A 14349-nucleotide genomic window follows, 5' to 3' on the forward strand; every position below is an offset into this window, starting at 1 on the left:
AGTAATGTTAAGTCTTAGCGGCCTTAAAGCAGGAAAATTTCTCTAACGCATTACATACAACCATTGGCTCTACAAAGTATGCAAAGCATTCTTCTCTGATCGAGTACTTATTATTAAATAAATAAATTAATTATTAATTTGTATATATTTGTTGTTAAGAATCGGTGGTGAGGTGCTGGAACTGGTAAGCAAATACGTCTACTCTGGGCAGTTAGTGGTCGCAGATCCGGAGTTACGACTGGGAAATAGCCGCCGTGGTGGATGAGTGGTTATGGCGCTCGGCTGCTGGCCCGAAAGACGCGGGTTCTATCCCGGCCGCGGCGGTCGAATTTCGATGGAGGCGAAATTTTCGAGGCCCGTGTACTGTGCGATGTCAGTGTACGTTAAGAACCCCAGGTGATCGAATTTTACGGAGCTCTTCACTACGGCGTCCCTCACAGCCTGAGTCTCTTTGGGACATTAAACCCCGTAAACCATAAACCAAATAAGTGCGAAATAACTAGAAGAATAAGAGTGGGTATAGCGCACTTTGACGGTTTACTGAAATCATGAATGGAAGTTTACCAATACCCCTCCAGAGAAAACTACATAACAGCGCTATCTCACCGGTACTCACCTGTGGGGCTGGAAACTGGATACTAACGAAAAGGGTTCGACTTAAGTTGAGGACAACACAGCGAGCTATGGAAAGGAAAATGATTGGTGCAACGTTAAAGAACAGGGAGCTAGTAGACTTGTTCAGGGGACAAACTTGAGTTAATTATATTCAAGCCCAAATCAAAAGCAAGAAATGAGATTGCGCAAGGCATGTAATGCGAAAGCAAGATAACCGCTGTGCCTTAAGAGTAACGGAGTGGATTCCAAGAGAAGGCAGACGTAGCAGGGGGCGGCGCAAGTTAGGTTGGCGGAAAAAGCAGCCGCAGCTTGCATAGGACGCCGTTGATTACAGCTGTATGGGAGACGAACTTCTCCTGCGGTGGACATAGTCGGGCTGATAATGACAATAATTCACGAGATTAAGGCGGCTGCCACAAGTTATTACGCGCAAATCAAGTGAATCGCACCACGTAGGCACAAAGTCCCGTACTACCGCTGATTTACAAAGACTCAGAGGAGCGTGAACAAAGCGTGAGTCAAGGTACATGCTAAAATCAGGAAAGGTAAGTTTTTGAAAGCTAAGGGAAACACATAAAACGTTTCGTTACCGTCGGCTCCTTGGGTGGCCCGCGCTGGAAGGATGCGATGCCCGCGAGCGCCAAGCATCGCTGGCAGGTTTCCTTGGTCAGTCGGGGGGCTGGCACTCCTGAATAACGTGCCGTCGTGCGGACGGAAAAAGTACACCCCCGACATGACAATGCTCTGCGTCCCTGTCAAGCAGACTGTTCGCTGATGGGCAGAAAGGAGAAGCCGCTCGATGCAGCCAGCACGTTGTGCGCTCTGCTTTGTCGTCGTCTTCGCTCTGCAGCCAGAGAGGAGATGGCAGAGTAGCGCGATATCATCACTGCCACAATTAATCCAGTTCACCGCAAACCAACGATACCTTCGTGTACCCTTCCGTTTCCACAGTCAGGCTCGCGAATGTTTAACATTATCACTGGAAGCTAATCTTCTCTTCCCAGCCTACCTGTTAGACGCGCTGCCCACCCGTCTAGAAAAACATTTATCTCCATTCCTGCCGTAATGTGAGAAGACCACCATGCCACTTTGATTTCTCCGTGAGCTCAGTAGCAAAAGAACAAGGGCGTAGAGGGGGGCTCCGACGAAATCAAAAGTCAGTTTTCTACCGTATAAGGTTCAAAGGTCATCAGCGGAAAATTGTAGTCCGTTGAGAAGTTTTAACAAATCGAATAAAAACTGTACCTTGCATTCAGCAAATGTGCTCAAAATATTATATGAGGTAAGACATGCACTGTTTTATGCAATGTGTATTTAGGGTATTTCACCTAAGACTTTACAAAGTTTTTATAAATAGACTTGCTGTGTTAGCAGAGCGCTTATTTCGGCACAATATTCCCAGCGGTGTAATACAACAGAGTACAACTAAGAAGTGCAAGCTATCAGGCTGGTTGACTAATAATGAATAGTTAATTTTTAACTACTACTTTTAGGATGCTTAATTATTGAGGGGCGTGTAGCCCACTGTAAGTAATATCCATATCCGTGTTTAGAATTTTGAAATCGCGGTTACCCTCGGCGCTATGGCCCAACAAATGTTTGCTACATCGCGCCAAAATGCATGTGCTATCGAGAAGCTTGCAGACAAAGTAACCCCTCCTATGCACGTAACTCGTCGAAATAGCCAAAATTCGTTGGGCCACGGCGCCGAGGGTAAACGAGATTTTCGAAATTATAAAACTGATATGGATATTACTTACGGTTGCCTGCACGCCTCTCAATAATTAAGAAGCCTAACAGGAAGAGTTAAAAGTTAACTATCGGTATTAGTTAACCAGCCAGCTATTTAGCACATCTTATGTTGTTTCTAATGTCCTACACCGCTGACAATGCTATGCTGAAAAAAAGCACTCTTCTAACTAAAAAAGCTTTTTTTTAAACAAAGTCTTAGGTGAAACACCCTGTACAAAGTTGAGGACGACACAACATTGTAAATTAGTTTTTATTGCACGTTTCTAAACGTTGTAGCATTCATTACACTTTTCTCTTTATTCTTAGTTTTCTCCAATCCTGCGTCACATGAAGGCTACAACCTTACTGATACGCTTTTTTGTTTTCATAGGGGGATTTATTAATGAACCCGCTACTCGTCGAGCAAAACTGACCTTAGTGCCATGGTCTTACACGTAGGACGTAGGGTGTGAGTAGGTTTATCTAGAGCGCCGTAGTAGTGTACAAAGGAAAAAATTAAGCGAAATTATACTGCAACAACTGCCTTTGTGGTGAAATGCTTGCACCTGTGCCGCTAGTAGGTCTGTTGCTGCATTCCCTTGGCTAACACCTTTCTCTAACATAAAACTACTGTTTTTTTTTTTATGGCGTGAAAGCGGAAAAGAGTTTTGCGCAGTGACAGCATTAGCTCAGGAATGATAGTGTTCGGGGCTTCACCTGTTAAGAGTATGGACCTGGGCTAATTTTCCATTTTCAGCAATGGGAAAAGCAGCCTTTCATGTACTGCCTGGACGCAGGGACCATACCATCGCTCAGTACTAGACTTCAAAATATCAGCTAACCTTTTTTCATTACTTTAATTAGTACTGCATCCTTCATTACACCTTCGTCCATTGATGCCCTGAGGCAATAAACATCGTTAAGGAAAATCAGCCCAAAATACGAGGATGAAGGAGTGGACACCAAGAGCGCGCTCCTGTCAGCGCTCGTGTTGTTCATTCCTTCGTCCTCGTCTTTTGCGCTACTGTTTTCCTTGGTGCTAGTCCTGTATACGTGCGTATCGTAATTTTTTCTTTCCATCTTCTCGAGTCAAACTGCTTTCTCCTATATGCGTCATCAGACGTGAAATGAGGCACAACAAATAGAGACGCTCCTTTTAAAAGGCATGTTGAAAATCTGCAATTAAGCAATGTCAGTGTTTGAAATTACTGCTTTTCTATTTCTTCTACTTCTTTTTGAAATGTTTCTGCGATTGTTATAACACGCTTTTATCTTTAGTTTCCTTCTTCTAGCAGTTCACAGGACAGCGTATCTAAAACTGGTTAAACTTGACTATGTTGTTGAGAGTGTAATCGTTGTCACTTAAAAAAAAGAGAGGCACAACAACTCAGGATGGTGATCGGTTTCTGCTTTCTGCTATATCAGGCTACCTGTGTTCTTAGAGAAGCAACTTGTGTTGTATCTTTATTGTGAACTTCAAGATCATTGCAACTTTGAAATTACAATTTATTCTTCCAAGTTGTGGCCAGTTTCAACTCCATACATCAGGAAGTTTGTTTTTTTTTCACTCATTATTAATAGTTCGACGAGCGCAAACGAAGACGACGACACAGTTTGATCACGCGGCGGAGTGGGCCAAGCGCTCGCCATTATCGCCGTTTGTCTGCAGAAACAGTCATGGAAGCTGAACCTTGCCAAGACTTTATATCCAGACCGTTGTCTTTCTATGGCCTGAGTGTCAGTAGCGACTTTTCCTCAGATGAAGTCCAGCAGCAGCAAGAGGATTTTTCGCGCTTCGTGCCTAGCAAGGATCCTGCGTGCAGATCGAAGCAGAGCTCCCGACGTGATCCTCAGCTGTGCCTGCGAAGCCCCATATCTCTGGACGCAAGTAGACAACTATCGTTACAGCGTATGACGCAGATCCCCACGCATGACCAGGAGGGTGCACGTCGATTTAACCCAGTGTTGCGGGCGGACGGGCGGCGCCGCACTCGCGAAGCCCGCAGGGAGGGACAGAACCTGTCCTCTAGCTCCCGCGAGCTCCTCTGGAGCCGGCGACGTGAAAGACTGGAGCTCTCCCATTCCTCGTACGGCGGCGAGTTCGACCGCGCTTCACACCCGCAACCTGCGAGTTCGGCATCTCCAGAGCAGCGGCATCACGATGAGCCGCGCTCCAGGTACACCTTGACGGCTTTTCTTGTTCTCCTGGCACTCGCCAGCGTCATTGCTGTGCTGATCGATACAAAGTGGGAGCCCCAAGCACCAACCTACCCGGCTCAGCCAGTCAGCCGTGACGGCACACCTTTCACCACCACGATTACCGAACGGAGTGCCGAAAAGCAAGACGACAGTACAGTGACGACCACAGCGACGACTGCAAGGCATACATCGCGGAAGGAAAAGAAGAAGGAATATTTTGCAGCGGGTGAAGCTGTTACACATGTGAGGAAACAGGAGGAAGAGCAGCTTACATCTCTTGCCACTACCGTGCCGACTATTGCCTCCAAGCACAAGAAAAAACGGAAACACAAGAGGTCATCCCAAACAAGGAAACTCGCCTCTTCACGACCGAACCACTGGCGTCCTGCGGAGGAAACATCCCGAGCCACAACTATGATTAAACGCCGACCAAACATCTTGTCAGCACCGATACGCAGGCCTGTAAGTATCCGAACACTCGGAGACTGCTCTCAGAATATTACTGAAAGAGCCGCCGCTTCCATCCCGCCGTTTTGGTACTTCAGTGACATAGTTAGGAGCGATTTTCTTTAGTCAACAATCTAAACTCTTTCTGAAATATTTCGGTGTCTATAGAAGGTGATGGCAACAGCGTGGGGTCACGAACTGCAGGCTAAGAAGTCTTGGAGGTTTTTGAAGGTCTTTGCGAGAAAGCAATTGTGGATTAACTTGGATGGCGAGCAACTATAGATGCTTTGAAATTCAGTCTTTTTTTCCATTCCCAATTTTCAGGGTCGGCATCAATTTTCCGGAAGCGTGTAATCTTGAGAATACTAACCCATTCTGCAGTTAGCCAGCACGTTACTTATATTTCTACGGTTACTGAGCCGCTGTTTGTCAGCTGGCACACTCTATGACTTTGTAGAAAAAATAGGGAATGACAGCACTGTTGGGTCTTCTCTCCGAACACAGACTATACACAGGTGCGGCGCGGCTTTCTACACGTACTGCTCTGCGCTACGTGATGAGACATACTACCGGCACACGACTCGCTCTTGCGTCCGCACCCTAACGGATCACACACAAGTGTGCAACCGCTCACCCAACCGGTTCGCTACGCTCCGGGCCTGCAAACAACTCTGTGTCCATGGGGAGTTGCCCGCGGAGTCATGCTTCGAGAAGACGCTGTTTTCCTGGTGCAGCAGGTAAGGAGGATTTCTAAGATTGAGGAAACCGTTTGCTTTTAATGCGAAAGCATTAGTAGTCTTATTAAGAGAAAAGCCGGCAGCGTTTCTGTGTCTTTGTGTGTAGTCGAAGATAATGAAAGAAATTCGAGCGATCGGAATAGAAAAGGTTCAGGACATCATGCGGCCATATGACGCACACAGCAAGCCGAGCACCCCCACTTCAGACAACCCTATACATGTCGTTGTAAATTGCAAATTGGTAAATTGGTTTTTGGGAAAAGGAAATGACTCTGTATCTGTCTCGCATATCGGCGGACACCTGAACCGCACCGTGAGGGAAGGGATAATGGAGGGAGTGAAAGAATGGAAGAAAGAGGTGGCATAGTGGAGGGCTTCGGAATAATTTTGACCACCTGGGGATCTTTAACGGGCACTGACATCGCACAGCACACGGGCGCCTTAGCGTTTCGCCTCCATCGAAACGCAGCCGCCGCGGTCGGATTCGAACCCGGGAACTCCGGATCAGAAGCGGAGCGTTCATCTATATTTATCCGCCACTGGCCGACTTCTATGTGACGCCAGTTTCGCCGACGTTCCCAACAAAATTCTGACGGAGCCGTGTGTGTTCTACAGTACTCTGGGTGGCGTAATGGCATTTATGGTGGATGAACAGCGCATCGAAAAGTGCATGGTTGCCACTTTTCATTCTTCAATAAACTAATTTGTTAATCAGCTCATGTCTTGCCTTTGTCCCGACTTTGTTGCGCTGTTCACCCACCATGAATGCTTACCAACACGTCCAAATCTCAGCTTTGATCAATGTAAGGACATTTTTCGTTGCGTATAGCTTACATGTGCTGGTCAAGTTAGAGGCTAGCTTGCAACAGGGATTCGAACCGACGACATATGCACCTTGAATTGTATGCGTTTACAAACTTTCATATCAAACTTGTTACACAACCGTTTGTTGTACAGTTGTCGGCTAGTGTCATAATTAGAAAAAAAAACGATAGACTCATCACCTGAAATTAACTCAGTTCGCAAACCGCAATCAAACGTGTACGTTTTGCCAGTCCCTCAATACTTTTACTTGTCATGAAACTCCCCCCAAAGTTTCATATAGGGACGAGAGTGGTCGCTAGGGGCGCTCTCGCCATTCTGGGGCATCGGAGTGAATCCGGCGCTGGCGCTCTGCGGGCTACGACGGAACTGAAAAATGCCAATAAATACATCTTCGGAGGGATGCTACTTTGAGAAGGATGTGTGTACGGGCAGATGAAGGCACAGACAAAAATAAGACTGTTTATCAGCACACTGGCGGCCACCGAGCTTGGTAACTAACACTTAGCAAACTCGGACGCAACCGATTGCGCAGCAAGCCAGCGGGCCGCGCTCACGAAATACGGGTCCCTATTAGAAAAAAACAGTTAATACAGGCACCAGCATGGTATGTGCTGGCTCGTATCTAAGAGACGGAGATGATCACCTGCCGGTCTGATGAAGCGGGGCTGGCGCATCCGTTCGCCGTTGAAGGTACGAGGTGCAGAGCGCATGCATGCTCCGGCAATGGGCGCGGGCGCCCCTGGCTATGCCTGCTCACGTGAAGACAGGCGTATATCTGGTGGCAGTGCTCGCACAACTTGGAGGAAATTTGGGTTGGGTAAACGATGATTAAGGGGACTTAGTATTAAATCTAGCTTTAGAACTAGAAATTTGATGGCAATAATAACATGTTATTTACGCTATGCAATATACAATGTTAGTAAAACATTCTTTTCCTAAAGTATTTAGTCCAAATTTCTGTAGCCGATCCACAGAATTTTAAAGACTCGGACCGGCCTTAATGCCTTCCGAAAGTGCAGTGATTACAACTCGCGACCACGCTTCTCCGCTGTTTCCTCTATAGACGCTTACTTGTAAACATTTATTTTCTCTTTTATTGAACTTATTTTCTTCGTAACCAGAACCAGCATGAATGAAGCAGTGATGTAAATCCCGGAATAAGCAATTAAGACCGAGTGCTGTTTCATAAGAGTTTCTTGCTTTTTTTTTTTTACTGCCAGCGCCTTCGTGCCACATCTGACTTTAAGGTTGCTCATACAGTATTTTGTAGTTTTCATTCTGCTTTTATTATTGTTTTTATTGCAACTCTTTTGATAATTTATCAATCGAATCAAGTAATTGTTCTTCATGGCCGAGACCGTCATTAATAAGGTAAACTAAGTCAGAACCGTTTCCAACGTCAAAGATGAAGAAAGATGGGGACAATAGTTTTATTCATGAAAACAGGACAACAATTTTTAAAGCAAAAAAATAAGCGTGATACATTAAAATATTTACCTAGTGAGCTCGGAATTGTCACAAGTGACTCCATCTATAACGACTCCTGTGTTACAAAGGTGAACAATACACTCCAACAAGAGTTTTGCAAGGACTGTGCCTGGAGCAGCACCAGACGCAGAGAGCACTCCTACGGTCTGTGACCAGCCGCCCAGGAATGGCCGGAACAGAAACACCAAAACATGATGGCCATTCTTGAAGTGGCCAGATTCCCTGGTGTATTCACCAAAATCAACTTTGCCCAGAAGCCTCATGTCACTTTCTCGTAGGTGAACACTCTTCCTCACGTTCATTTCATCAAGCATCATAACTCCTGAAAGGGGATAAAATATACAGAGTGAAGTGTCAGGAAATACAAATTAGTCACCACTTTAAACCGTCATTAATAAAAGCACACCTCGGCGCTCCCTTTCAGACAGACCTTGGAGCTTTTCCCTCAAAATATGAAACAAATTCTTGTCAAATCCAACCTCTGGTTTTAGATTCTTCAAATAAGTTTATAACGTGCGAGGATGGGGCAGGAGAAGAAACCATTTTCATAAAGAAATGTGTACATTTTCCTTCAGCAGCATCTAGTCATGAAGCCATTCCTTCTTGTACCTGTTTGCAAAGTTTTTTTCTCCGTAGCGAAGAAAGAAAAATCTGCAAATCTCAATAAATAAAACGGTGAGCCATGTGCCTATCTATTTGAAGCTTATCGCACTGCATTTGGCGACTTCACGTTCGCTTTCATCAAACACTGATCAAATATTAACTTTTCGCGCTTTGACAGCTCGCGCAAATTTTGTTCAGATTTCGTTGTTTCATCTCTCTAGCTGTCACCCCGGCGAGCTTTAGTTGGCAGTGCTGAAGTTGTGCTCCAAGCAACCGATATGCGCTTCAATATTTTAAACAGCGAGAAGCTGCATACAGCTCCCTCTGTTTGACATGCAGCGTCAGCACGTCCGCTTCCATTCACCTCAGTGCGTACGTAAAAGATAAAAGCGAAAATTTCACTCATGGACCTCCCGTGTGCCGGATACCGCCGGAGCTCTCCGGATCAACCGACGGTTCCCTGCGACGCTTGTTAACCTTATTTTAAAGAAGAAATATACCAGCCAAAAAAATACGAACACACAAAGAGAGAACAACACAGGACAACGGCTGGACTAACAACTGAATTCTTCATTGACAACAGACCGCCTGTTGTTCTGTCGTTCTCTCTTTGTGTGTTCGTCTTTTTTGGCTGTTGTGTGCTCGTCTTTTTTTTTTTTGGCTGGTGTATTTTTTCTTTAACATGTCATACCAACAGGCCCATCATTCTGCCCTGCTTGGTAACCTTAGGCTGTCGACGCGAGTGAGTTCTGCAATTTGTCGGATTTGACAAATACGCAGGGAGGCCTTCGCAAATCCTCGGCACGGCACCCGACGAAAGTTTTGGCACATCGCGCTGCGACGTCACAACCACGCCATCAACTACCCATTGATCTGCACGTACAGTGTCACTCGAATCGAAGTGCCTTTCACAGACACGCACACGCGGGGAGTCAAAACTTAAGCCAGGAGTTTCTCGGCGTGGTATGGCGCGCTTCCATTTTTCACGCCTATCGCTGTCACTGGGCAGGCAAAACATCGACACTTTGTCTTCAGTTCCCCTGTACCCGGAGCGGCATCCAGGTACGCAACAAGTACGCGGCATCCTGACCTGACTTTGAGGCACACCCAGGGCACATTTTATGAAACACAGCACAGCGCGAAGCAGAAAACTGCGAGCTCACATGCCACGCTACTAAGTAATGACAGCAGCTGCCACCTTGATTCTCGCCTCCCCGATGCACCCCGGCTACACGCAGCGCCGCACTGCGGCCGCCGCTGGCAGCGCACAAAGCTCTCCCATAGCGTGACGGAGAAGTTTCATGACCAGTAAAAGTATTGAGGGTCTCTGGTGTTGCGTACACGACATGCTTTTGAATTCCCATACCTAAGCAGTCTTGGGTGCCTCTGTCGAATTATATTCATTAAGAAGACTTCTTGTTGGGCAAGCTGGTACTTGAACATTATACTTTTTAGGCGCCAAAACCACACACACACACACACACACACACACACACAAGAAAAGGAAACGAGACAGATCGCCACTCACAACTGGTTTAATTTGGGGAAGCCACATACATGCCTAGATATACAGTCAACCGGCGCCTGCGCAAGGAGCATATTCATACATCAAGTAGTACACGATAAACATCTTTCAAAAAACTGTTTTTCCGCCCTGTATAAAGATAATGATGTTTCACTGACGCACAAACTGCCTTTCTTGCTGATATAGAATGCTTCAATAAGTTCTCTTGCTTTTACATTGTCACTCCTGGCCAGAATCCGCACCGTTGAAAAACATGGCTCACAAGAGCACGAAGGGCAGGATCTAATATGTTTTGGTAAATTTGGGCCCTCTTTATTTTGTTCCACGTTTCTTTCATATTCCCTGATTCGCTCATTGACACAGCGCCCGGTTTGTCCTATATAGGAACGACCGCACGAGAGGGGAATTTCGTTTACTACCCCTTCGGTACACCTCATGAATTGTCGCCCGTGCTTGGTTCCGCAGCCTGTTTCTTTTTGTTTTTGCTTTCTTTTTTCTAATCGAGGGCAAACACTTCCGAGCTTCAGGGAGGCTGTGAAAACGAGCGGGACACCATGCCTACTCGCCACCTTTTTCAGGTTGTGGGTCAACTTGTGCATACGGCACCGCCACAGGTCTCACCTCTTCTCGAGAGACCTCTGCCCCAGCTCTCACTGCCCTCGACTTCATCTTCTGCAGCAGGCTTTCGGCGACACCTGTATATTCAATTCCTTAATCAGAGGGCACTTATTGAGCGCCATTGCCGAAGGCATATTTACAGGCCGTACGAAGCCTCTAAGATAGCATGTGAAAATGAGTTCTAGGTAGTTTCTAACCGCTTTATGCAATGTTCGCAATTTCCTCATGCATAGCGAGTAGCAGCGAGTATAAAAACTAACGGCCCAATCACACGAATTTCCATCCGACTAGACGCACCCTGTGTCACATAAAAGTCCGTAGCGCACCTTCCAAAACTTGTAATGGTAAGTTGCCCAAAATTGAAGATTAGATATAGTTGAGTAGACGCAAACCACGCTCTTTCTTCGGTCTTTGCCTACAGTTGTCTTTCGTCCAATTCCAAGCACTCTTCAAGTCAAGCATATGTGTGCACGCCTTCGTCCTGCCACTTCTCTATAGGCGTACCTTCCATATATGTCTAGATATTTGTCAATAAATAGGCATATCAGCTGGGGTGTAGCTATTATTAGTTATATTTTCCTTATATACCTCACAAAATGCAAGGCATACCCTTGGGTGTGGCATAATATGCCAAGACGTATGTCAGAAGAAAATTCTAGGTATCTGTGTATAAATACGCCTACTTTTCATATCTGAAGCAGGTAGACATGACCCCCATTGCCATCTCATCCACCATGACTTCATCATCATCAATAACAGCCAGCATGCGTCCATACAGGAAACAGACCTCTTCAAATGGTATCAAATCAGCCATATCATGCGTAAACCATGCTCTCCATTTTCCAATACTACTTATGACATCCCCTACCTAATTCTCCGCCTTCCCAGACTGTGTTTAATAAGGTTGCATCCGAGGAATTATTCGTTTTACGGGGACTACGCTCTAAAGTTGGGCCTACTATGAAGACGGAACATTCAATAGTTTTTAGGGACGTTTAAGGATTAGTAGAGAAATAAGAGTACCTTTTCGGCTAAAGGTATTTTCGGCTTAAGCTTCAGATCATGACCAGGGCAATGCGCAAGCTGTACTGTACAGTCCTCTACAAACTGTTCAGGAGAAAACTGTAGAGAATGATGCAATAGACACGTGTGCGTAGAGACTTCACTTGCCCCCGACCTCGAGCCTTCTGAAAGTGAGACAGTTTCCACCGCTGCTTATGCGTGTAAGGTTCGCCCCCTCCACCCTTTCATTAAGAGAGCCGTGCAAGAGGTCCGAAACAATGCCGTTACTGCAGTGAGCACTGAGCCCTAGCGTGCAGTCGCTTCGTTTATTGCGAATTTGCACGGGCCGGGCAACATTATTTTTCTTTTTTTTTATGCCCACACTAATATATGTCTTAACCGTATCGTTCAATAAGTTATTGTCGTTAATGTAAGCGTGCAGTATCGTTGGCGATGTTGATGTTATTTCTGTGTACCGAAAAGGATATAAAAGCAAGGTGCTTCCACCATGCGACTGCTATCGCGCTGTCCTGTATATCGCCACTTTGCGCTCTTTTTGCGCCTCTCTACAATGTAGGGTAACATCGGCGTAGCGTTTTTCACGGTGCGACTGCTTCATCGATATCGACAAGCCGCACTCATCAACTTAACCCCATTTTGACGGCTAAAGCCTTTGTTGGGCGGCCTAGACAATTTACTTAGTACAGCTGCAAACATTCCTGTTCCCGAATCTCGGTTTTTACACTATGCGACGAATAGACCACTTTGGGACTAAATGCTGTAATCATGTTGAGTAGAGTTTTAAACAACTGCCTGAATTTCAAATGTCACGTATAGGAGATACCAATTCATAATAGAAATTCACGTGCTTCTTACCTTTGTTTCTATGAACAAGTGCATTCGGATTGAATAAAGCTTTGAATCTTTTAGAACTTGTTTTACTAACGCGTAACTTTAAGAAGTAATTACAGTCAACAGTTTTCATGTGGCATCGTTGCGTGAAATAGGTAAGAGAGCACGAGTAAAGAAATCATAAACAGGCGAAAACTACATTTATTAAATAAATGCCTCAAGAATCGCCTAAGGCGTTTATTACTCTTCAGGAAAAAGCAAGGAAAAAAATTCTTTAAAAATAACGCCCGATTTTGCAATACTCCCAAACAACATTTTTGTCAAAATAGATTTTTGCATTTAAGTAAGAGAATTTCGTGTATGCTATAGCAATCATTGACGACGTCTTCCATCCCTTGAATGCCACCCTAAAATGTGTAATCGCTTCTTCCTGACTACTTTCGCCACATCTGTTTCGAAAACAAAATAATTCTAGGCCTCAACTCTTATCCTCCCATGACAGGTACTAGTCGCCTAAACGATAAACTCCAGATGTTATGCAATTCTGTGAAAGGCACTAATTTTAAGTTCATTTTATTTTTAGGCTCCTCATATGTCCACTTACGGCACTTTGCGTTTGCGGAAGTCCTTCACGATCTTCACTTGAATAAACAGGAAGCTCTATCACGTGGCTTCATCCCTCCTTGTTTGCCACGAGCAAGATTACCTCATGTGTACTCTCTGTCCCTGAAACTGTACAGCGCTTTTCATGGAAATGCCGTTGTGCCTAAAACAAGTCCGGAATGTACAAGAATTTCTTCAGGTTGCAACGGTTAGAGGTAACTGTGCTCTCTGGTTGTCTTTTGTTCGCTTCCTAAGTCAAGGAGCGCCGTTTCCCACAGTAACAGAAAATTGTCATCATCAAAAGATAGTATTAAGGGTGCAGTTTCTCATTGCCTCAGATCAAACATTTATCTTCGACGAGTCGCAGATGTAGGAAGATAAATTCGAAACATAGCTGTGGTCGAGAGATGCCTTTTTTTCCAGATCCGAGGCATTCATCTCCGTGCAGGGAAGACGTGAGTGCCAGCTGGTGGTTTTTCGACGGCAAGCACTGCCAGCCGTGGAACTTCCCCGAGGGTCTCTGCCCAGACACAGCGGGCAGCCAAGTCTTCGCCACCCGCAGCGAGTGCCTGCGCCGCTGCTCCATGCGACCGCAACTATTGAACAGGCGGCAGAGAGGCGGAGGGCGCTTCAACTTCTGCACCAGACCGAAGGCAGGGGTCACCTGCAGCATCGACCTAATGCGGTTTCCCTACTTCGCGGACATTTCTCCTGTCGACGGCCGCGTGGAATGTCTCAACGCATCGGCGGCTTTGCTCCGCAAGCATCGCTGCTTGACCGGGTCGAACCGGTTCCTTTCAGACTCCGCTTGCAGGAGGACGTGCGTCCACACCGCCATGAGACGAGAACCAAATTCTGTACTGTTTCGAATTTAAGACAATGTACTGGTTTTAAATTACTTTTCTTGTCCATTATTGTTTAAACAATTGTTTAGGTATTACAGATTGCCCGGTTTTTGCACTGACAAAACTTTGCAGTGTGCTGACAGTTATGTAGTGGTTGTGCTTAGATGGCTTGTCTGAAGAAAAAAAACGTGCTGATAAGCAAAACGCATTTTAGGCACAGCTGTGGTACAAGTGCAGATCTCTCTTTTATATCCACGGC

General features: G+C 45.7%; 1 protein-coding gene across 1 annotated transcript; it reads left to right on the forward strand.

Moving 5' to 3' along the window:
- Nucleotides 1-3974: 3974 nt before the first annotated feature.
- On the forward strand, nucleotides 3975-14120 carry LOC144097753 (uncharacterized). The gene is made up of 3 exons (XM_077630390.1): nucleotides 3975-5007; nucleotides 5497-5729; nucleotides 13694-14120. Exons 1-3 carry the CDS (start codon nucleotides 4024-4026, stop codon nucleotides 14118-14120), a joined length of 1644 nt encoding a protein of 547 aa, XP_077486516.1. The 5' UTR covers nucleotides 3975-4023.
- Nucleotides 14121-14349: the final 229 nt, after the last annotated feature.

Source organism: Amblyomma americanum, chromosome 7 (genome assembly GCF_052857255.1).
Source record: "Amblyomma americanum isolate KBUSLIRL-KWMA chromosome 7, ASM5285725v1, whole genome shotgun sequence".
In the NCBI taxonomy this organism is placed as follows: domain Eukaryota; kingdom Metazoa; phylum Arthropoda; class Arachnida; order Ixodida; family Ixodidae; genus Amblyomma; species Amblyomma americanum.

Coding starts and splice junctions, on each gene's coding strand:
- LOC144097753 (XM_077630390.1), top strand. CDS start 4,024: ATGGAAGCTGAACCTTGCCAAGACTTTATATCCAGACCGTTGTCTTTC. Junction 5,008..5,496: donor CAGCACCGATACGCAGGCCT/GTAAGTATCCGA, acceptor CTCCGAACACAG/ACTATACACAGGTGCGGCGC. Junction 5,730..13,693: donor CTGTTTTCCTGGTGCAGCAG/GTAAGGAGGATT, acceptor ATCTCCGTGCAG/GGAAGACGTGAGTGCCAGCT.